The sequence below is a fragment of the Pteropus medius genome, unplaced genomic scaffold (genome assembly GCF_902729225.1).
Source record: "Pteropus medius unplaced genomic scaffold, Ma_sr-lr_union100, whole genome shotgun sequence".
NCBI classification, from domain to species: domain Eukaryota; kingdom Metazoa; phylum Chordata; class Mammalia; order Chiroptera; family Pteropodidae; genus Pteropus; species Pteropus medius.
In genome coordinates, this window is record NW_024340701.1 from 16,204,908 (window position 1) to 16,227,749 (window position 22,842).

The window sequence follows — 22,842 nt, forward strand, 5'->3', positions numbered from 1 at the left end:
GACTTATTTCCTTTAAAGATAAAGCTAGGAGATTTATTGTAAATTTAAGAAGCCTTAAGTTTCCAAGGCCATAATTTAATCTATTTCCCCATTCTTCAACCAAGAATAACTTACATGTTCAAGAAAACATAATTTTGTCCTTGATTGCAAAATTGCTCCATAAACTATTGATGGTAATGATTTTTACATTGTTCTAAGTGAATATTTAGACTGAACTGCGTTTGTTAATCACCTTCTTCATCTGGTTTGAAGATTTATGTAAAAGCCAATGAATGATTTAGTATTGAAAGCTGAGCTGTGAGTAAAGAATTCCTCTTTGTATTCTCAGTCATGGCCCAGTACATGCAAGGTTGGGTGATTTTCTAATTTCCAAACCTCTCTGTTGGTTCTCTAAGTACTTATTGATTCCTTCTCTAAGAATGATTATATGTAGGGAGTATAAAACCTGCTCTCCAAGGGGAAGGCCAAGTTTTCAGGGCAGGAGGCACATGAGGTAATATCCAAATCTCTTAATTTATGTTTACCAGTATGAATGGTCACAACATTAGTTACTAAATTAGCAAGCCTTTATTAATACCTTCCCCAAATCCTGATAAACAAAGCTAAAAAATTATGGCTATTTAAGGGTGGTAAAGCTGCTACAGACATTGACATCACCATCCAAGTAGTTTCTTTCCTCACGAATTTTATAATAAGGAACTACATGCAAATAAACACAATTTCAGATGAATAAACTTGAACAAACTCATCACAGGTTGAGATTCATGGGAAGCAGACTCTGAGACAGAGTTTAGCCTGCAGGATGTTTATTGGGGTGTGATCTTGAGATCAATACCTGTGTAAGGGAGGAGAAGGAAGCAGGAGTGAGCAGAGGGAGAAGCCAAACTGTGATGCAGGCCCTAAATCCGCCTCGGCTAACCTTGTGGAAAATTCTAGATCTGAGATGTCCATCCTGAGTTGGGAGGAGGGAGTCAGGTTTTCATATCATCCTGTCAACCAGTCATAGAATGTAGGTCACCCTGGAAGGGCATGTGACCTTGGCTGAGGTGGCTTTCTGCAGCTAAGGCAGTGCCCAAAGAGAACTGACAGCCGAAAGCCATCCTCTGGCAGCAGGCCCAGAAGCTGGAGGAATAAGTCCTTTATTCATGAAGGAGGATCTGGGTGGCATATCACAGCATCTACCACAATGCCCTACTGAGAATTTATAAAAACCAACTCATAATCAATGCTAAGAATTCAGGAAAATGAGAAAGATGAAGGAAGGTGAGAATAATTATGGTGTTTGGACTGACAAAACTTCCATATGGAGGGTCTGAAGATGAAGCTGGGCTAAAGTTTTGACAAAAGAGGAACTGACATGTTCCAATGAAGATGCCCAGGAGGGGATGAAGGGGAAGGTGAAAGGCTGTGATGGCAGAAAATGGTAAGACATGTGCAGGGATGACAATAAGATTGGCTTTCCTGCAGCAAGATGTTGAGAAGAATTAAAAGAGACAGAAGCAGGGGATGTCAGTGGGGAGCCTTGATACTCTTAATCAGCTTTGACTTAAGAAACTAGTAGTAAACATTGAAGGCTTCAAAGAAAACCAAAACAAAACAAAACAATTTTTGCTGATGTGTACAGAACAGATTAGAAGGGGAAGATGGAGGCAGAGGGGCTATCTGTAGGGGCTGGAATAGCTTGGGAGACTTTAGCTGCTCCCATAGTATCCTCTCACCTAGAGTTGAAACTAGGGTAAGCAAGTGAGTGCCTATGGTGCAAAATTTGTGCTTTCACAACTCTGACAGGGGACGCTGCTTTAACCTTTGTGCCCTAGGCACCTCACTTGCCTTCCCTCACTAAACAACCCTAAACAAATATATTTTAGCAAAAACTATGTTTGCTAAGTGCCACTTCAGAGCAAATGCCCAGCACTCAGAACACTTGTTGGTGAGTGCAAAAGAATAAGATGTGTGCTGTAGGCTATTAGTACTTAGCTGGATTGGTCAGGGAAGGTTTTTCTGAGTAGGAAATATTTGAGCTGAGATCTGAAAATGTTATCCACGTGGAGTGGGTACGGGAAAACATTTTAGACAAAAAAAGCATTAGGAAAAAAGAACAGCTCATGGAAAGACTCTGACAAAAATGCATAAGGTTGTAGAATTATGTATATGATACTTTTAAGCTATTAGAGGAACAAGAGGTACTACCAAGATCTAGAAAGCACCCCATCCTGTTTGTCTTTATGACTAAGGAGGTCAAAGACAATGAAATAAAAATGGCAATTGGTTGTCTTTTTAAATTCCAAAAAGTACTATTAAGGTTTGAAATTCCAGATGTAAATATCATATACTGCTGAACATGGTTGGGCCACACCTCAAAGCAAAAAATGGAAAGAGAGTGGGAATATTGTTGAAAGGAAAATAATGCATATGTAAGAAAGCATATATAATAAAATTACCTAAGTAACAGTTAAATTATTCTCTCTGCAGGGTTATGAGCCGGATCCCAATATAACCAAGTTAGCAGAGCAGTATGCCAAGGAGGTATAATCCTTATATGTAAAGTCATAATTGCCTTTCTCTGTCCCATGATGTTGTTTAACTGGTATGCTTGTGTTTTCTAGAATGGTACCAAGCTGTCACTGACGAATGACCCATTGGAAGCGGCTCGTGGAGGCAATGTATTAATTACAGACACTTGGATAAGCATGGGACAAGAAGAGGAGAAGAAAAAGCGGTTCCAGGCTTTCCAAGGTTACCAGGTTACAATGAAGGTACAAATTGATGACTCTCTGAAGGTTTATTAATTCCATTTATAAAGGCCAGAATTATCTAATCACTCATTCACTTTGGGGAGAGCAAACTGTCTTTTCCTTTTCTATGAAGGACTCACTATCCCCCAGGGATTTCTCTCATCTCGAAGATTAGCTGCGTCCTTTGGAAAGACACTTTTGTCCTGGTTGGAATCTGAAAGTCATGCAGAAGAAGCTAGCTTTCCCCTCTCACAGCAACAAAGGCATCAGAATGCTTTTACTCTTTGTGCCCTAGGCCTTATGTATTTACAGACATAAATTTACTTCTGTTGCATGCAATTTCTTCTGCTTTCTCCTCTAAGAAAAACCCCACAATTATGTTTTTGAGGTTAGTGCTTGCCTTTGTTTTCTAAGGACTCTCAAACCCAGTCTAGTTTTGCTAACTGCCTCCAAGGCCTTCCCAGGGGAATCCCATCTGATTTGATACTTTTCATTAAGATCTGAAGCAATGTTTCTCAATCTTGAGCAAGCCTTTGAATTGCCTAGAGGAGGTGTTAATACACACCTGGCAGGATCCCACTCCTCTATGGGTTCTGAATCAGTAGATCAGGGATAGGACTCAAGACTTTGCATTTCTACTAAGTTTCCAGGTGATGAAATGATGCTGCTCTACGGTCACACTTTGAGAACCACTGTTCTGGAGGAATAACCAAAAACTCGTGTATGTGTACATTGAGATTTTGTCAGCAGAGAAACTAATCTGTTTTAGTAGAGAAAGGGATTAAGCAATTACAGTTGATATTTATTGACAAAGTAATGTATAAATACAAGTTCCTTATTTATATACGTCAACAGAATGAAGTTTTAGAAATAAAAAGTGAAAATGTCTTTCCCCCATTCCCTTAATGGTGACTATTCCCAGAGGTAGCCAGCATTTAACAATTTAATTTGTTTCTTTGCAGACCTTTTCTGTGTATTTGCATATGCCTACACACATACAACTATTGGTTTATCATAAATAGTATATTAGATATATTATTCTGAGTTACTTTTTTGATTTAACAAATCTTAGATTTTCTTATCCATTCATTAATTTTCATTCTTTTTAATGGCTGCATAGAACTCCAAAGTATGAGTGGACCATAATTCACTTAAAATTTTTCCTTTTGATAAATTAGGCTTTTATTCCAATTAAGAAAAAAATGCTGCAATGAACATCCTTATACACATTTCTTTGTGAAAATATTACTGGTGAATAGATCCCTAAAAATTTCTGAGTGAAATGGCTTATACTTTTTAAAATATGGAAATGCTGCTAAACTGTCCACTCAAAAAGGATTGATGACTTACACTCCCTCCACACTATTTCCATTCTTATTTACATTTTTAATTAAAAAAAAACTATCTCATGCTTTTATAATTTGCATTTCCATGATTACTAATGAAGTTAAACATTTTTTTCATGTTTATTGGCCATTTCCATGTCTTTTTCTATAAACTATCATATCTTTTGCCTGTTTTCTATTTTTTTTTTACCTATTTATTATTGGTTATAGGAGTTATTTATATATTATGGACAATATCCGGTTATATATGTGGCAAATATTTTTCCACATATATAATTTCCACATGGAGAAATTTTAAATTCCTTGTGGTTTACCTCATACTTACCTTGATCAAACTTAGATTTTTTTTTTCCAGTGCTGGAACTGTAGGCATGAAGAGCAGTAATCTTACTGATGAATGACAGGTTAAAATGTTATTCTTTTCCCTTGTCACTTTTCCAGTATTTTAGAAACTCAGGAGGTTCTGAACCTAGAACTAGAGTGGGAAGTAAAATGAAATTTTAGTACAAAGGCAGTAATTTTGAGGTAAGAAATTATGATGGAATGGAGTTTTGAATTTTTAAGTGAACAGAGGAAATGAATGGGGAAATGTAACTTTCAGGAATTAACTGTTGGAGAAAATGAAAACTTTTAGGATATTTGCATTAAGAATGAAACATTAGTGCATAGTGCCCATAATCCTGTTTAATGCACTCATATCTCAATGCTTTTTCAAAATGGTTTTAACTAGTGATAAAGTATGCGTCAAGTGCTAAAAGCCATAATTTGGAGATGAGCTTAAAATCTAACACAATCACATAAAAGCAACTTCTACAATATATTGGGGAATAATTGGTGACTTTTGCTATCAACCACATATTACACTAGTAGAGCTCTTTACTCAAATGTCTACTATCCCATTAGACAGAGTACCAGAAACCTGAGTTAGTGGTTTAATTTGGAGTGATGATCTCCCAAATAATAAAAAAAAATGACTATAAAGTTCCATAAGTTGAAATTACCATATATATTTCCCCTGGATGCCTTGAGCTTATACTCTCATGTGTTTTTAAATATTGAAGAAGACAAATGTGATAGCCACATATAGTAGTCAAAGCACAGTCTTATCCCCATCTCTTCTTTAGACTGCTAAACTTGCTGCCTCTGACTGGACATTTTTACACTGCTTGCCCAGAAAGCCAGAAGAAGTGGATGATGAAGTGTTTTATTCTCCACAATCACTAGTATTCCCAGAGGCTGAAAACAGAAAGTGGACAATTATGGTAAGCAAGAAATGGGGAATGGAGGATAAGGAGTTCTCTGTGTGGCCCCAACTTGGCCATTCATACCATTTGGTAAATGATAAGCAACCAAGATTATCCACCTACATTACTTGCTCATATGGCATTTATTTTTTTCCAGAAAATTCACAATAGATTTTTATTGCTTATTATCATTTATAGTGTATTTTAATGGAGTAAAACTAATCCCCATCCAAGATTCTTACTTCTCTTGATCAGCCTGAGCACCAGCCACCACTGCCTGCCAACCATTATAAGCTGCATAATTCTTATAATACAATCCCCTTGTTTATATTTATAGAAGCCCCTAATTCAGTGCCCGGTACAGAATGGGCATTTTAAAATAATCTTATTTCCTTCCTCCTCTCTTTCTTTGTTTTGTAACTTGCCTAGACAATTGTTTTGTTCTCTACTTGATTTTGGCCATACAGACACATTTGTTTTCAGGTATGGAACATTTTTAGAATTGCAGCAAAACTAACTTAAAAATTATTGGTCCCCTTAACATAATGCTGCTAGTTTCATCTTGATCACTTTTATTCTAGGAAATATTAACCTCATGTCTCTGCTTTACAATATCCCAAATGTCACTTTCTTTTCTGGAAAACTGAATATACTCAAGTGCCAAAATTTAGTACCACTATTTTTTTTAGCTTTTTGTGATTTAACCAATCTCAATTACTATAACAGTCAGGGTTTTACTGGAAAACAATAGAGTGTGCTCTAGGTAGGTAAATGGAAAGGAATTTCTTAAAAGGACATTAAGTAACTCTAGGGGAAGAGGGTGCAATGAATCATACTTTCATACCACATACCTGGAAAGAATACAAGCAGGAAAATTGCCCAACAACAGTGTGGTTCTTTTGTAGTCAAAACACCACTGACATAGCCACCCATAAACTGGTACCTAAGACCCTTGAAACTAAATGTTAGATACTACATTATAGCTGCCCCAGCAGAACCAGATACCTCCAGCTGCATGTGGACCAGAAGATCCAATCTCCCAGAAAATGGCTTCCACTGCATTTATTTCACTTATGGCTCCAAGTCTTGGGTAGATGCAACTGAGTGGCATGTCTGTACCCTAGCTGCAAGGGAGTCTGAGAAATGTAGTCTATGGCTTACAACTTCTGGAGTAGAGAAAAATGAGCTGTTAATTATTTATATATTTTATAAATGAGGACAGAGTTATTCTGAGTATTAAATCATGTAAAGCATTTAGTATGGTATCTAATACACTGTAAATATTGTAATTATAATCATTATCACCATCAGCATCTTCATCGTTGATCTAGTGCAGTGACCAGAAGAGATTCAAGCTCCACTATGGCTTCTTAGAAGCCAATCATGACTCCCTTTGCAATGGAAAGTTGTATATCAGGCCTGAATTTGTCATATCTAATAAGAGGGATTTTTTTACTGTACTTTCTAGCTTGCCACTTAAGGACACTAACTTTGGCTAAAATGGCAATTGCCATGTCATCTAGACCAGTGGACCCCAACCTTTTTGACACCAGGGACCAGTGCTCCTATGAGACTCTAATACCTGATGATTTGAGGTGGAGCTGTGGCAGTGATGCTAGGTTGGGGAGCAGCTGCAAATACAGATGAAGCTTCATTCCCTCTCCTGTCACTCATTTCCTGCTGTACTGCTCGGTTCCAAATAGGCCATAGACCAGTATTGGTCAGCAGCCTGGGGTTGGGAACCCCTGACCTATATCATTGCTTCTGAAAATTTAATGCCCATTTGAATCACCTAGGGATCTTGTTAAAGTGCAGATTTGGTTTCAGGAGGTCTGAGATGGAACCCAAGGTTTGGCCTTTCTAACAAGCACCCAGGTAATGCAGATTCCGCTGTCCTGTGGATTACATTTTGAGTAGTAAAGATCTAGATGATGAAAATGTGTGAGCAAACAGAACAGAAAAGGTATAATCACACATAAACCAGATGACCAAAAAAGAATAGGCATCCATAGAGAATATTTTTAAAAATGGAGAAAGAAGAAAAATGATGCTTTGATCATTTTTCAGGTGATAAGCCTACTCAGCAAACACTTTTAAAAAAAAGAAGGAAAGAAAATGTGAGTTCTCCAACTATATACTTTAAGAAGAGACATAGCAAAAAATTTTCCTTGAGCTCTATTTTTTTATCAGAAGATGATTGAAGTTACAAAGATAAATCAACCTAAATCTGTTAAAATAGATCCTTTCAGAAATTTGGGGGGATGGACTAAAAGAAAGCTTCCTAAAATATCATTTATGGAGAAACTTCGCACTTCTGAATTTTTAAAGAGCTTATTAAATATCTTTAAATTGAATTTAATTTAAAAATTAAATACATAATGTATTCACATGGGTGAGATGTTTACAAGGACAAATATGTACTGAACATCTACATCTGCCAGGCATTAGAGATTAAAATAAAAGAATACTGTGCAGTTCCCATGTAGCCTGTAGAGTTCATAGAAACATTTTCAAGCAAGATGGGACCTTACAGACTTTCTAGTCTAAATTCTTATTTTATAGGCAAAGAAATTATTCTTAGACAGCCTATTTAGAATAGCATTTAGGCTCAGCACTTCTGTGATAGATTTTTCTGAGATATTATAAAAGCACAATACTTTTCCTCTAGAACTTATCCAATACAGTAGCCACCAGGTGCATGTGGCTATTTAAATTTGAATTTGAACTAATTAAAATAAAATAAAATTTAAGATTCAATTCCTCAGACACACTAACTACATTTTAAGTGCTCAGTAGCCACATAGGGCTGGTAACTATAGGATCTGTATTTGACAGCACAGACATAGAACATTTCCGTCATTGCAGAAAGTTCTATTGGACAGCACTACTGTCTAGAGAATGATTTCCACACACACAATTTCATTTAAAATCAAGATGGGTGCTCGCTTTGGCAGCACATATACTAAAATCAAGATGGAAGGAGGAAGGGAAGATATAATCTAGCTCCAAGTTCTGAGATGCCTATGACTGGTATATAATAAGGTATAAAAGCAAATAGGGTGAAGGGCTTGTTCTAAAAGTATATAACATCTTTAAAGTAAAAGTGTACTCTTTCAGCACTCAGAGTAGGTTTTTAAGGCCTCCATGCTGGGTGATTTCCAGCAGTGCTGTTCAGAACACTCTAGCAATCGTACCATTCTCTTCATAGTACACAGGCCTTTGGATCCCCTTTTTTAAAATACACCCTCTTCTCCCCACAAGGCTTGCTTTTGCATTTTTCAATAATTAGTAAGGCTGTAGGACTCATAAAAAATCAGAGGGTTTCTTCCTCTGCATATAAATTTTACTGTGGAGCTAAAGTAACCTAAAGGGACCCTTCAGAAAAAGCTGACACTTCAAAGCACTGCTATCAGGATGACTCTCGGATATACAACACCATTTAAAATGTAATTCTCAGTATTTTATAGTCTCACACTTCTCTCCATGTTAGGGGTGTCAGATAAAATACAGGACACCCAGTTAAATTAAAATTTCAGATAAACAATTTTTTTTTAGTATAGTTATGTCACATGCAACATTTGGGACATACTTAGAGTTAAAAAAATGTGTTGTTTATCTGAAATGCCAATTTAACTGTCAGTATTTATTTATTTAGCTAAATTTGAAAACTCTACTCTAAGTTGACTTTCTAAGAGTTTACATTTGAAAATAAATTTGACACATGCAATGACAATTAAAAATAAAGCAAAACGTGAGAAGTGGTCCCAAGAATCCATAAGAAAAGCTTAAAACATTTTACCTGGAAGATGTTTTATCCCAGAGCTTGGCCTTCCTACTTTCTTCTTGTCATTCAGATCTCAACTTAAATGTCACTCCTTTAACAAGATCTTCCCTGGCCACCCACTCTTAAGTGGTTCCCCAGTCCCCTTTTTACCATTTTAAATTTTATTTTATAATGACATTTATTGTTCCTTGATATTTTCTTGTTTGTTTATTGCCTGTCCCCCCACTATAATGAAAACTGCTTCATAAGAGCATTGATATTGGCTTTAATGTTCTTCATTATACCTAAAATGATGCCTGACAAATACCCTAAATATGTGGACAATACACTTTTGTGGCCTGAGGACAATAAGATATTGGTTCTATAACATAAGCTTTGGAAATCAAGTTAAATGCTGGCTCTCTGTGTGATCTTGGGTAACTATCATAACTTCTCTAAACCTAGTTTATCTATATGAAATGAGGATACAAGTAGAAATAACTTCATAAGGCTGTGAGGATTAAATGAAGTAATAATCGTCTGAGCACAGTGGTCAAGGTCTAGAGACATGAAGGTGCAGATCTACCCCTTACAACCACCACTCAGAAAAATATCCATGCCTCAGTTTCCTCATTTAGGAAATCCTAAATCCTCATTCTAGCATCTTATATCTCTTATCATCTCACATAGTAAGAAAGGATATTAAATGGTATGATGCACATAATGCACTCAACAGAGGGCCCAGCACATGATAACTGCTCAATAAATATAGTCAATGAACACCTTTGAAATAGAAGACTTGCACTTTTGATATAGGCTAGGGACACATGCAAAGTATGGTTGAAAGGAAAAAGCAAGTATCTGAAAAGCAGTAAAACCACCTCTTAAGAGTGGAGTCAGAGAAACCCAAGTCTAAAGTCGGTTCTATACTATCTGCTGTTTCCAGGATTGATTTCCTCATCAGTAAATGGTAATAACAGAAGTTACTTTAGAAGGTTGTTTCATTAAATGAGATAATGCATAAACATTTCTCTCTAGCTCATTATAGTACCTACCACAGTGCCTTGCAAATATTTCTTGACACACTAACACATGATAAGGCACTTAGTTTGGTACAAATTAAACTCTCAACAAACATTTGTCATCATTGTTTCTGATATTATCACTATAGTCATTATTGTGGAAGTTGAGAAGACTAAAAGTGAAAGTCACCATTTATGGCTGACAGCCTAATGGGAAGCTATATTCTTAGTTTTAAATATTCTTTTATGAGGACTCAGATTCAGATAGACATTATTTGTTAGCCCAAATGATTTACTTTTATTATTCTGCATTTGATTTATTCTAAACTTCTCTAGATTACAAGTGACCAAACCACAGTGCAAACATGAGGGTGGAAGGGATCGTATTTCTCTAAACCCAGCCAATACCTAGGTTTCACTTATGGACAGAAAATCTAATCATGGCTACCATTATGGTATCTCATGTCAACTCTCTTACCCACTAATCCTGGAATGAAGCCTAAGTAAGCATGATGTTTGTGCATACATTTAGATCAGTCTGATCTCTCCTGCCCTTCCTTTATCTAAATAAAAATAAATATTAGATTGGAACTCTCCCCTTATCATTTCCTTGGGAAAACACATTTTAACCACAGGCTTTCAAATTTGTAATCCAATTCCCCTTCCTTAGGTCTCTAAGCAGACTCTTATTAATGTTTACCCATTTCTTTCTCTTTCTTTGTTGTGTCATGCTAGGCTGTCATGGTGTCCCTGCTGACAGATTATTCACCCCAGCTCCAGAAGCCAAAGTTTTAATGCTGTGATGGTTGTCAAGAGAGAAACAATGTTCTTCGGTCACAGAATGAGTAGTTTATAAGGGAAGGGGAAGAGAATCTAAGAAATAAATCCCAATACATGGTATATGTGAACAATATGATATTGTTTTACCATTGTGCAACTTTCCTAAAGCACTTAATTTAAGTGTTGATGCACTGTAATATATGACTTGACTTGGTTTAAACTCTCTAATTCACAATTTCTGAGATACATTTGGGTATCATATACATTTGCTTCAACTAATATAAAATACCGTGTTCATAATGCATAATGTCTAAGCCATTAAATCTAATCTATGCTTATTACCTTAATAAATTATCACCCACACTAATTTATAAGTAAACATTTACCAGGCAGTCAGCAGATGGTAGATCTGTGGGCTGTGTTCATATCCCCCAGGACCAACAAAGAAACCAAATGATCCATCTTAACTGATATAGTGCAATTGTCAGGCAAATGAGGTAGACAGATATTTACTTATGGAGGCAGATGATGAAATTCTTAGAAAATAGCTATAACTATGCTCAAACTCTGGAATTTTTTCCAGTCATTTGTGGAAAGGAGGGCCCTTCTAGAGCACTCATCTATTTCCCATAATGAATACTTAATGTTACAACACTAAAAAAGCCTTTGTGAACAAGTGGTAAAACCATGGATACATGGCTACGAATGTAAGAGCCATTAGAGTGACTTTTTCGTAGGTTTACATTCTCCAGCTGGAGCAATTTAATTTTTCCTATTTGTGCTTATCATGCATCTACTCATACCACACACTGGATATTTCCATAAATCCACTACTTGCCATACTTTAGCCCATTTTTCCTCCAATTTTTCTTCAGGATAATCAAAACTTGCATTGCTAGATTATTACAATGTACTTAAAGCTAGGTGTCTCTTGGAGGTGACTAAAATTTGAAATGTTAAATTATTATGACATAATTTGAATTTTTTTTTGCTAAAAATTTAAACAACATAAGTGGGACTTTAAAAAAAATAATGTATTTTACAGAGGACAAAAAAAAAAGTAATTACTTTTACATTCTACCTCCACTATGAAAAGAATGTTTCCAGCCTGGATGACTGATATTTTTCAGCAGATAGCTATGACTTAAATGGGTAAGATATGAATTACAAATTAGATTTGCAACAAAGATGCAATAAAACATATTTTGTAGGGGAAAAAAGGCTCATAATGTTACAGGAGAAAAAATTATCTTTTCTAGTAAATATCAAAGGTGACTTTCATGTTTGGTAATTTATTAGGAGCATTCAAGAAAGAAAGAGTAGAGTTTAGTGGACTATTGTCTTTCAGCAGAGGGTACAGGAACAATTTAACCAGAGGGTGCTATGTGGATTGTGGGCCCCTCAAACTGCCTACATGCACTTTGTAAATGGTCCCCCATGGTGATGAGCTCTCATCTCTTTACTGGTTATTCTTTGAATCTAGTGGAAAGTATAATCTTCCCCAATCAGAAAGAACTTGTAATAATTTTCTTGCCAAAATGTAGTCACTTTACTTCAAAAATCCCCAAAGCTTTCTTTTCAATGTACACACAATTAAACATCTTTCTCAATCCAAATCTCTAGAAATTTGCTTTCTTAACTTTTCATTTTAAGAATACATTATTTATATTATCAGGAATTAAAAAAAAAACAGGAAAGGAAAATTTAGCCTTAATTTTTCCAAAGCTATTTTTAGCTGTTTTGTTTTACCTATTTCTCCCTCATTCGCTTCTCTATGTAACTACTGTGACAACAAAAATCAACAAAAATTCCAGCAATGACCCTTGGGTCTCTGATGTACATAATAGATTCTTCCCATTTCATTAATATAATTATCCAAAGAGTTCCTTTCCTCCAGGATTTTTCTGCTATAAATTGGAAGTAAAAACATCAGGTGATTACAGTGCAATAATTTCTATGTCAGAGAAGAATCATCAGTTGTTTTTTTTCTCAGTGATAGGTTTCCAGAAACTTTAGAAAAATAATTAAATGTCAGATATTTCTAATGGGTATTATGCTAATGATTTGACTATTATAAAACCCTCAGGCAGAAAGATCTGCATGGATTAACATGGCAGTGCAACATTAGAGCTCATATGAAAGCAAGTGATCCTAGAATCTCAATTAAAATGGCAGGAGCCCCTTGGTCCAGTGCTAAAGTTCCAAGGCAAAACTTCTCATACACACACACACACATACGCACACTGTATTCACATTCTTTTTTTGGGCCTTTTTGTCTTAGAAACTCTCATCAATGTTTAGATTATGATGGTTGAAGCACATCTTGAGACATGCATTTTGTAAGATTGATGTCTTTTGACCAATATGAAAGGCCATATCAAATGATGAGACATCAGTTAAGTCACAATGATCAGACTCCTATAACCAAGAACACCATATACTGACGTGCAAATTGTGCTCTGTGAAAAGGTCTCAGGTGAAAGGTATGCATGAGGGTTGAAACCTGGTTACCAAGTCTTGTGCTTTCTTACAGGCCAGGAGGAAGGGGTAACTTTTTTTGTAAGTTTTCTACCTAGAGGGGACACTTTTCAGTATTTCATAAGCTTGAATACATGCTTTGTTTTAAGTCACACAAAGGGACAGTATCTGGTAGTGGTGGCCCTACCATCAACTATTTACATCAGGACTTAAAAAAAAAATCACCTTGTACTTGATTAAAATGAGACACATAGAGGCATTTCAGTGATATTTTGGTATCTTGCCTCAGTTTCTGCCATAGTTTCATTAGGACTCCAAAATAGTGTCTGTCCATCTTTGTGTGGCAAATACATGACACAGATCATTGAAGCAGAAATTTGACATCGACTCTTCAGTTCTTTAATATTTTAAAGAAATTCACCCCTAATAATTATCCAGAAAATTTAATGTCGATTATTAATGTCAATTATTGATAAAAGAATTAATGTCGATTATTGATAAAAGAATCTTGGTCAGAACATATGGAAGTGAATTCTCTGATATGGACTTAAATTCTTTCACAGTTTTAATAGTGCCCAACGTATATCAATGACACCGGATTCAGTTTCTAATCAATGTTTTTGTGAAACTCATTTCCAGAGGAAATGCAAGCACAACTGCCTTTTGGAGCAAAATCATTAGGCAAATGAATTTTTAAACTGGAACGAGGCTTAGAAATAATCCAGACTAGCCCTTCATTTTACAAAAGAAGAAAACAGGAAATCACAGAAAAAAAATGTTCCTAAGATAGAAATATATTCTATAGGGAGGGACAAGGCATATGTTCGACACTCCTCTGCCAACTATCTGGGATTGTACAAATGTAGCTGCTAGATTTGATTTACCTCATAGGCTGAGTCAGGAATAGGAAGCTGGCTGGTCCAGGACTATGCTTCTGTGAGGTCAAGGAATAGAGAGGAGAGTTCACATCTGAGGCAGGTATAGATACAGATACCCAGGGATATGAATAGAGATCCAAAAGACATTCATGTAATAGATGCTGTTGGTGCCCCATTCAGATTCCTTTTACCTGGGTTTTCCCATCCTCCAGCTACTGTCAGGATTAGCTGCTAATGGCTCACAGTTGCCTCTTTTTCTAAAGAGCAAACCCCTCAGCCACCAGGAACAACTTAGCCCAGGAGGTTAGACTGTCACTCTCATCTCACCACCAGCAGTCCACCATCAATGAAGAAGTACCAAAATTTGGCTCCCTTCTTTCCAGTCAAGACCAACTCTGCGGTGAAATTCATGTGCCAGAGTTCCCCATGGGATCGGGCTAAAGTAGTATCTGAGACCAGATCTTCAATTAGCTTTCCCTGCTGCTAAACTGCTTCCCTTCTTCTTAGAATGCTTCCTCAGTAAATTTTTTTGCACAAAGATCCCCATCTCAGGCTCTGTTTCTAAAGTGATCCATAAATCAGATTTTTCAGAGGTCTGTGCTATACTGCTCATCCTTTGGATATCAAGGGCAGAATAGGGGGGTAAGAGGCCAAATGGTGACAAGTGGTGAAATGCTGTGTTTAGCAAGCAAAAACTTTTCTGGTTACCAAGATTAGCCTGTCTTAGAAGAAAGCAGAACATTATACATAACAAATATTATTTTCTGTCATATGTTCAAATTCATAACGAGGAATTTACTAGTTGTATGAAATAAGAAACCAATTTATTTTCCTCAGAGAAGAGTAGATCTGACTTAACTGACAATATTTCTGGTTTACTTCTGTGATATTATAAGTACCTTTCTAGATTGGCAACCCTGGCAGCTGTTTAGTTGGTCTGCCCTTTGCTTTCTGGCTTCTGCCAAAGACTCTTACTCAGCAGTTCTGGATTGGGGCCTAGAAACGGTGTTTTTAACAAGTTCCCAGGAATGCTGATGCTGCTGGTCCAGGGACAACACTTTGAGAATCACTGGCCTGAGACAATTCTAAAGAATTATATGAGGTGTATTCAACCCCACAGCAACAAAGTACCACCATAAAGCATTTGACACAACCCAAATCCTCTGACTATTAATATCTCTGGAGCCACTAAGACCTGGGTTTCATTCCTCCTCTGCTATATAACAGCTATCTAACCCTCCTTTCCTTATCTGCAAAATGGGAATAATGCCCATCTCCTAGTGTTACTAGGAAGATTAAATGAAGTAACATATATAAGAGTATTTGACTTAGAGCAAGTGTTAAATCAATATTAGCTCCCTTTTATTTGATCCATTATTTCTAACACTTTGTAATTTGTCTCTGGCTCTTCATAACAAAATTATATCCCAGCATCGGAAATACATTGAGTAGAATACCTGGTGTCCAAAAAAGTGCAAGGAACGAGCTTGTCTTCTGAAGTTAGCAGAACTCAGTAGCCAATGTGTCAGTTGTGCCATCTCTCTCTAGAAGCTGGTTTGTGAATATGGGACCCCCGTGAGCAACTTGGAATTTTGCCAAACTGAATCACAGATGCCAACAAGTCTGAAAACCTAATCAAGGTGACTAAACTCTGCTTAGCAAAGCATGACAGGAATGTATATTTACATGAAATAAATCAAATACTTTTGACAATTGTCGGACTTGGGTCTAACTGATAGAAAGGGAAAGGGATTAGGGAAAACTCATCAGGGTTTATCCACCTTTGTCTGAGGCTAGAACTGCTCAAAGGAAGCAGTTTCAAACTGTTCTTAAGGCAACAATTCTCAAATGTTTCAATCTCAGGACCTCTTTACATGCTCATAAATTATAAAGATCTCAAAGAGCTTTTGTTTCTATGGGATATATCTGTTAGTCTATACACATTAAAAATTAAAACAGAAATATTAGAAATATTTGCTTATTGATTAATTTAAAATAACAATAGTAAATCTATTATAGGTTAACATATTTTTATGAAAAATAACTATTTTCCCAAAAGAATTAATGAATAGAGTGGTTGACATTGTTTTATAATTTTGCACGTCTTCAATGGCTGCCTTAATAAATGACAGCTTAATTCTCATATCTACTTCTGCATTCTATCTGTGGCATTATGTTGTTTTGGAGAATATACAGCCTTACACAGATAAGTATTTAAAAAGAGAGGTCTAGCCTTTTCAAATAATCATGGATATTCTTTGCTGTTGCACTGAAACTCCACAAATGATAGCTCCATAAAGATGCAATGTGGAATCTGAAACCACATTGATGAACTTTTCTACACTGTTACATTAAACTTCATGTCTATCTTGCACTTTGAATACATCTTTTACCCATGTGTGATTCTACATTAATCATTTGGAAAATATTAGTCCACTGAATTATGTAGATATTCTAAATAATGGCACATTACATTATATAAAAATTTAAAAATCACAATTGTTAATATCAATCACCACTACTATGGTGTGAATGTTTGTGTCCCCCTGAAATTCATATGTTGAAATTCTAACCCACAAAGATTATATTAGGAGGCGAGAACTTTGGTCATGAAGGTGGAATTCTCATGGATGGGATTGGTACTCCACAGAGCTCCCTAGCCCCTTCCATCATGTAAGGACACAGTGAGAAGGCATCAGCTATGAACCAGGAAGAGAGTCCTCACCAGAACATGACCATACTGGCACCTTGGATCTTGGACTTTCCAGCCTCTAAGACTGTGAGAAATAAATATCTGCTACCCCATCCATGATATTTTGTTATAGCAGCTCAAATGGATTAATAAAACTGCCTATCTCATTAGAAAAATCTTTACGTATTCTGAGGCAGATATAAATTCTATACAATTCTAATTTTCTTTTGAAAGCTCAAATTTTATCTTTGGCAAAAAATACTGTTAGTTACCTTCCTTGAAATGACAGGTTTACCTCATTCATTTTAGTGAAGATGGCTACCAAATACCCAAGTCCTAATGATCATAGTTTGTGAGTTGTTCTTTCTTTCTTTCAATTAAAACTTGTGTACCATACAAAAGGTGGCTAGTTCAACAACTCAAAGAATTGCACAAGTGCTTTTCAATCATCATATTTCCTTATGCAACAGAAAGGCTTAATGTTTACTTCTCATGTCATCACACAGAATATTAAAGAGATGTGTATTTAAGGGTTGAAATTTAGTATTAATAATTTCCACTGCTTCATCAAATACCTTAATAAGTGAATATGGCTTTTAAAAAAACTGCTTGTGATAGTGAAGAATAAAATGACTTTTGGTTCGTGCTAAGGTGTCAGCAGTTTTACCCACCAACCTTTTTGTACCATCCAGTGATGCTGCTGGCTCAGGGACCACCCATTGTGAAGCAAGGTCCCATACTGCCTTCAGGGATCCAGGGAAGGACAAATGGGAAGAACTCTGTAACATCCATTCCTGATTCAATCAGTAATAGCTGACTCTACTCTGATTTTATCTGTATTATTTTGAAACATTTCCCCAAAATATTGTGGTGGAAAATAAAAAGTTTATGACTCACTTCTGTAAAGCAAGTCTTGGCTCTCCACTAACTGATAAAATCCATATTGAAATTTATTTTTATCCGTCCTGTACATATCAAACCATCTATTGTTTTGAGTCTCAGCTTTGTGCCAGACACTGTGTTGGGCACTGAGAGATATAGTAATTGAAAAGAAAGACTTGATCCCTGCCCTCATGGTGCTTTTGGTCTAGTAGGGGAGAGAGACAACCACATGAAATAAGAGCAGTGAAGGAAACAGATAGGATACTCTAATAGAGAACCAAGGACAAAAGAAAAGGTACACATTTGGATCAACAGTTCTCAAACTTTAGTGAATATCAGAATCATCTGGAGAACTAATAGATAATACAGAGGCCCTGGCTTATAGAAGTAGGGAGGGCCTGGGTCTCCGTAGTTTTACCAAGTGATTTCCCAAAATTTGAGTAGTGCTGCTTTAAATACATTGCCTAGAGAAAGCCTCTCAGAGAAAATGACCTTAAAACTGAGTCCTGAATAATGACAATAATTGAAGAACCTGAGTTTTTCATTGGATTTGGATCAGATTTTTCTGAGGTGATGCCAGTTCTTCTCAGCTATAGGCTGAGCTATATGACTAGTAAGTTCATCTACTGCTTATGTGAGTCCGTTCCACTTCTTGTTACAAAAAATATTTTATACTTAAGCAAACAACTATGAGTTGCTATAAAAACTATGTTTTATGAACAAAAGTTACACTAGACATTTTGTATTTACAAGCCTTGTTATAGAACATCTTACTAAAGATTCTATCCCATCCCATTAACAAGGGACAAAGCACATGTCTTTATTTTTAAAAACTTATGCCGCTACTGGCTATTTTTCCAACAATGCCTTTTTATGTGGTCACTAGAATATAAATGTCCTCTAACTTCTCTTTGTTATCTTTCTGAGACTTGTACAACCATCATGACACTTTGAATTAACTTTCAAAGCCCTTATGCTAATAAGATTGTCTCCCCTCAAGGTTTTTCATTAAATATAATTGTAAAAATTACATTTCTTTAACTAAGGTCAATAAAGGAAATTAAGATATTTAATTTTCGATCCCCATATAATTAACTGAAGAATGGAAGAAAACAGTATTTTGGTGAAAGGAAATAGTGTACAGGTTGGCCCTGAGGTGAAAAAGGCTTTGGCTTCTTCAAATAACTGGATAAAGATGAGTATAGCTAGAGTGTGGTGAGCAAGGAAGAGAAGAACAAAAAACAAGTCTGGAAAGATGAACAGGAGTTAGTCAATGTAGGCATTTGATGTCAAGGCAAGAATTTTGAATTTTATTATAAATACAACGAGAAGCCATTTATAGGACACATCCATTAGGAGTATTCTGTGAGGACAGCTATGTGTGCAGTGTATTGTAAAATAAACATCATTGCGTATGAATAGACTTGTTATCTGGTTTATCCACTAATCTCTTTGATGGTTGGCATGGATTAGCCCTTAAAGTATACTTAACTGTTGACAAACCAATAAAATGACATTTCCACAGCTTTAAAGGTGATAACCAAATATCTGACTAAATTTGAACCATTTAAGAATCTACAACAAATCTGTTTGTAAAAGGAGGGCCCTCGAAGACAAATGTTGACAGAACTGGCTCCAGAATCCTAAGCCCTATTTATTGACTTATACTTTACTCCACCTTTTTATTCCTCCATTATTAATTCTTGCCCTTTTCTGTTTCACTGTATTCACCTTCCTATTAGTCTTTCAATGTGTTATATCCCCCCAGTCTCCTTGTCTTCCTCCTGGGGCAATTGGAACTTGAGATCACATGTTAAGTGTACTATAGCCTAAGGGATAGGAATATGGGCTATTTAAATCTCATCTCTCCTCTTATTAACTGAATGACCTTGGCTAAACCCTTTAACATCTCTAAGCCTCAGATTCCTCATCTGTAAATAGAGGATAATAATAGTGGCTAATTATAGAAATAAATGTGCAAGTCCAGGAAAAATAATTCATTGCTTGCTACATCGTACATGCTCAAAAATGTTACTAATATATCTTTAATTTCCTAATTAAAATTTCCATTTATATTGTCATCTCACATTTTGAGCTCTTTCAGTTCAAGAAGTATATAATTTATTTTCGAATCTACCATGCCACCTTTTATTCTGTTGTTTTGTAAATAATTTCCTGTCTGCTGTATACAACTGTGAAATGCCACAAGACTTCAGAGAAGGGAGAAAATACCTTCTGCAGGACTGATAATGAAACCCTTCAGGTCAGTGGTTAGATATGATTCCATCATTGAAGGGCTAGTAACATCTGGATAGGCAAAGAAAAAGGAGGGCATTGAGGTTGGCAGGACTGTGAGCAAGTGTATGAGATGGGAATGTGTGAGATGAGAATTCTTGTGTGATGGTTAGTGAGTAGTCCATATTGTTTGAAATGGAGGATTTGTGTGTGCAAATATTTGGAAAAGTATGTTGGTGCAAAACTTAGGAGCATCTCCATTAATAAGCTAACAAGTTTAGAATTTTTCCTGCAGGCTTTGGGGGGCCATTGAACAGATTGGCATGAGAAAGAGACATAATAAAAGCAGTGTTTCATCAATACTGATCTGGTATACTGTGTAGACTTATTTGGGAAACCAGTTTCATGGCTATTTTTTTCTTTGAACTAGAGTGGCAGGTGTGGAAATGGAAGACGATCCAAGAGAAAACTGACAAGACTTGGAAGTTGAATCAAAAACTCAAAGAGAAAGAACAAACACTTTGAACTTGAAATTATCATGAAACATATAAAAGCAGGTCAAGTCACCTCTTGGCCTCAACAGTTCTATCTTTAATAAAATATAATATCTTAGCTTTACAGGGATGAGAACTTAAGCAAAATACTTGGTGTGAAGCATAAATATAATAGATGCAAGGACCTGTAGCTCCTTACCTAGCACAGGAAAGCAATGAATAAACGTTTTCTCATTTTTAATTATCTTGATACCTTGGGAAATAGAGCCCCATAAAAAAAATCAAGGCAGTTTTATAGAGTGAGACTAGTTAAGGGAAAGGATTAAAGGAGATGCTTGATCTACATTTCTTGTCTTCAAATCTTGATTTACAGATTAATAGATCAAACAAACACATTTCCTGTTCATGGGTCTGATAGTAAAAAAGAGAAACAACTTAGTTATAGTTATTAATGGTTTCCCCATGTTTCCTCTTTCATCAGTAAAAGCTTAATAAGAGCAAAACCTTATAGATGTAAACATCTCTGTTTCTCTGACCTAACAAAATCCAAGTTCTTTGATAATTAAATTATTAATCCTTTAAATGCCATTGAGAGAAAGTTACACATATTTAAGTAAGAGTAGACAGTTATTCTCAGTAATAAAATACATGATCCATTCCTTCCTCTGGAGCTGACTACTTCTCTGGACCATGAAGTGACCATTTCCCTCCTTGCACCACTTCAATTTGGGCCAGAGACTCGACTTGACATTGTTTCCTGTAATCACTTCTAGTGGCTTTTCTAAGGGCCTTTGTAATTATAAAACTCTTTTGTTATTCTATAGGCCTGCTTCCAAAGAACCAAGGATACTATAACAAATAGTCAATAAAACAAATCCACATCATGAGCCTGTGTATCTAGCAGGGTACATCCACCCCGAGCTCTCTAAGAGGTTCTGAGAGCTAATGTTCCTTTTTCCTGACTGATAACAGTTCAGTTAGTCTTACTTAAAAGTGGGGAATTCCCACCAGAATGGCTGACATTTAAAGGAACTACAATACCTAATGTCTATGAGGACAGGATAAGATAGGGTACAACTAAAACTATTACATTTTGCTGATGGGAATGTAAACTGGTGCAACCACATTTCAGGAGTATTTGGCAATATCTAGCAAAGCTGAACATACATGGGTTCCATGACCCAGCAATTTCACTCCTGGATATACACTCAAGAGAAATGAGTGATTATGTCCACCAAAAGAGTTGTTCGAAAATCCATAGCAGCTTTTTTCATAATAGCCCCAAACTGGTAACAACCCTAATGTACATCAACAGAATGGGTCATTAAATGATTGTATATTCATGCAATGGAATACCACACAATGAAAATAAATGAAGTATATCCACAAAAACAAGGATGAATTTCATAGATATAATGCATAGTGGAAAACACCAAAGGATCCCATGAAGTTCAAGGATGGGCGAAATTAACTTATGGCTACAGAAGTCAGAATAGTGGTTACTTTTATATGAATGGGTACTGAATGGGAAGGAGCATGAGGGAGCTTTCTGGGAGTTCTAGAAGTGTTCTATATCTTAATTTGATTGGTGGTGAAATGAGTATATGTAACAATTCATTGAGCTGTTCTTTTAATATGTGTGTACTTTGAAGTATAGAAATTTTATCTCAATTAAAAATAAATAGATAAATAAATAAATAAATGCATTTAGTTTTTTCAACATTAAAAAATGTAGGGAAATCCAAAGCATGGGAATTAATTGAATTGCCCAAGGTTATCTTTTGTATGGATTTGGAAATGTACTCCACTGTACATTTGGAAATGTACCCCACCGCTTCAACTACACTGCTTACTAAAGAGTAATTATATTTTGAAAACATTTTATTTGATTAAAGAAATTGGGCATCTTCTTTATTAGAACAAAGGTCTGAACTTTCTGTAATTGGTGGATTCACCAAATATCTGCTCTGCCAAACTGCGAGACAAGAGAGGGCTTCAGGAGATTGAAAAACCATTGCTGCTTCCCAGTCCTACTGCTAAAACTATCTCCCAAATGAGACTACTTTGGTTGGGATCTTTACTGGATGTCCATCCAACGTATTCAGATTATTTACAATGTATATAGTACTGTGCATTATATTAAGAGGATATAGCCTCCTCTCTTTTAATGAAGAGGCTATAATACATTCTTAAGAAATTTATGTCTTTTTTTAAAACTTTATATTAGTTTCAGGTATACAGTGCAGTGGTTGGACATTTATATAGTTTATGAAGTGATCTCCTCGATTACTCT

The 22,842-nt window shown here is 35.9% G+C and overlaps 1 protein-coding gene and 1 long non-coding RNA gene across 16 annotated transcripts in view; one reads left to right on the plus strand and one right to left on the minus strand.

Annotated features, from left to right (window-relative positions):
- Positions 1-22,154, plus strand: part of OTC (ornithine transcarbamylase) — a 72,667-nt gene extending 50,513 nt beyond the window's left edge. The window contains exons 7-11 of one of the 7 annotated variants that reach the window (XM_039888182.1): positions 2,473-2,526; positions 2,607-2,756; positions 5,206-5,343; positions 15,798-15,886; positions 17,631-18,503. In XM_039888182.1, coding sequence (XP_039744116.1) covers positions 2,473-2,526; positions 2,607-2,756; positions 5,206-5,343; positions 15,798-15,881 — 426 coding nt within the window. In that variant the 3' untranslated portion in view covers positions 15,882-15,886; positions 17,631-18,503. Of the gene's footprint in view, positions 1-2,472; positions 2,527-2,606; positions 2,757-5,205; positions 5,344-10,845; positions 13,673-15,794; positions 16,199-17,630; positions 18,504-20,485 lie in introns of those variants that run through there. The other 6 variants (XM_039888181.1, XM_039888180.1, XM_039888183.1 and 3 more) reach the window with 6 other exon arrangements.
- LOC120622666 (uncharacterized) overlaps positions 1-22,842 on the minus strand; it is a 201,254-nt gene that overhangs the window by 73,960 nt on the left and 104,452 nt on the right. For 7 of the 9 annotated variants that reach the window (XR_005658511.1, XR_005658513.1, XR_005658506.1 and 4 more), the window contains exon 6: positions 4,407-4,556. The exons of the other annotated variants lie outside the window; for them this stretch is intronic. This is a non-coding gene — a long non-coding RNA (uncharacterized LOC120622666). The remainder of the gene's footprint in view (positions 1-4,406; positions 4,557-22,842) is intronic. 9 annotated transcript variants of the gene reach the window in all.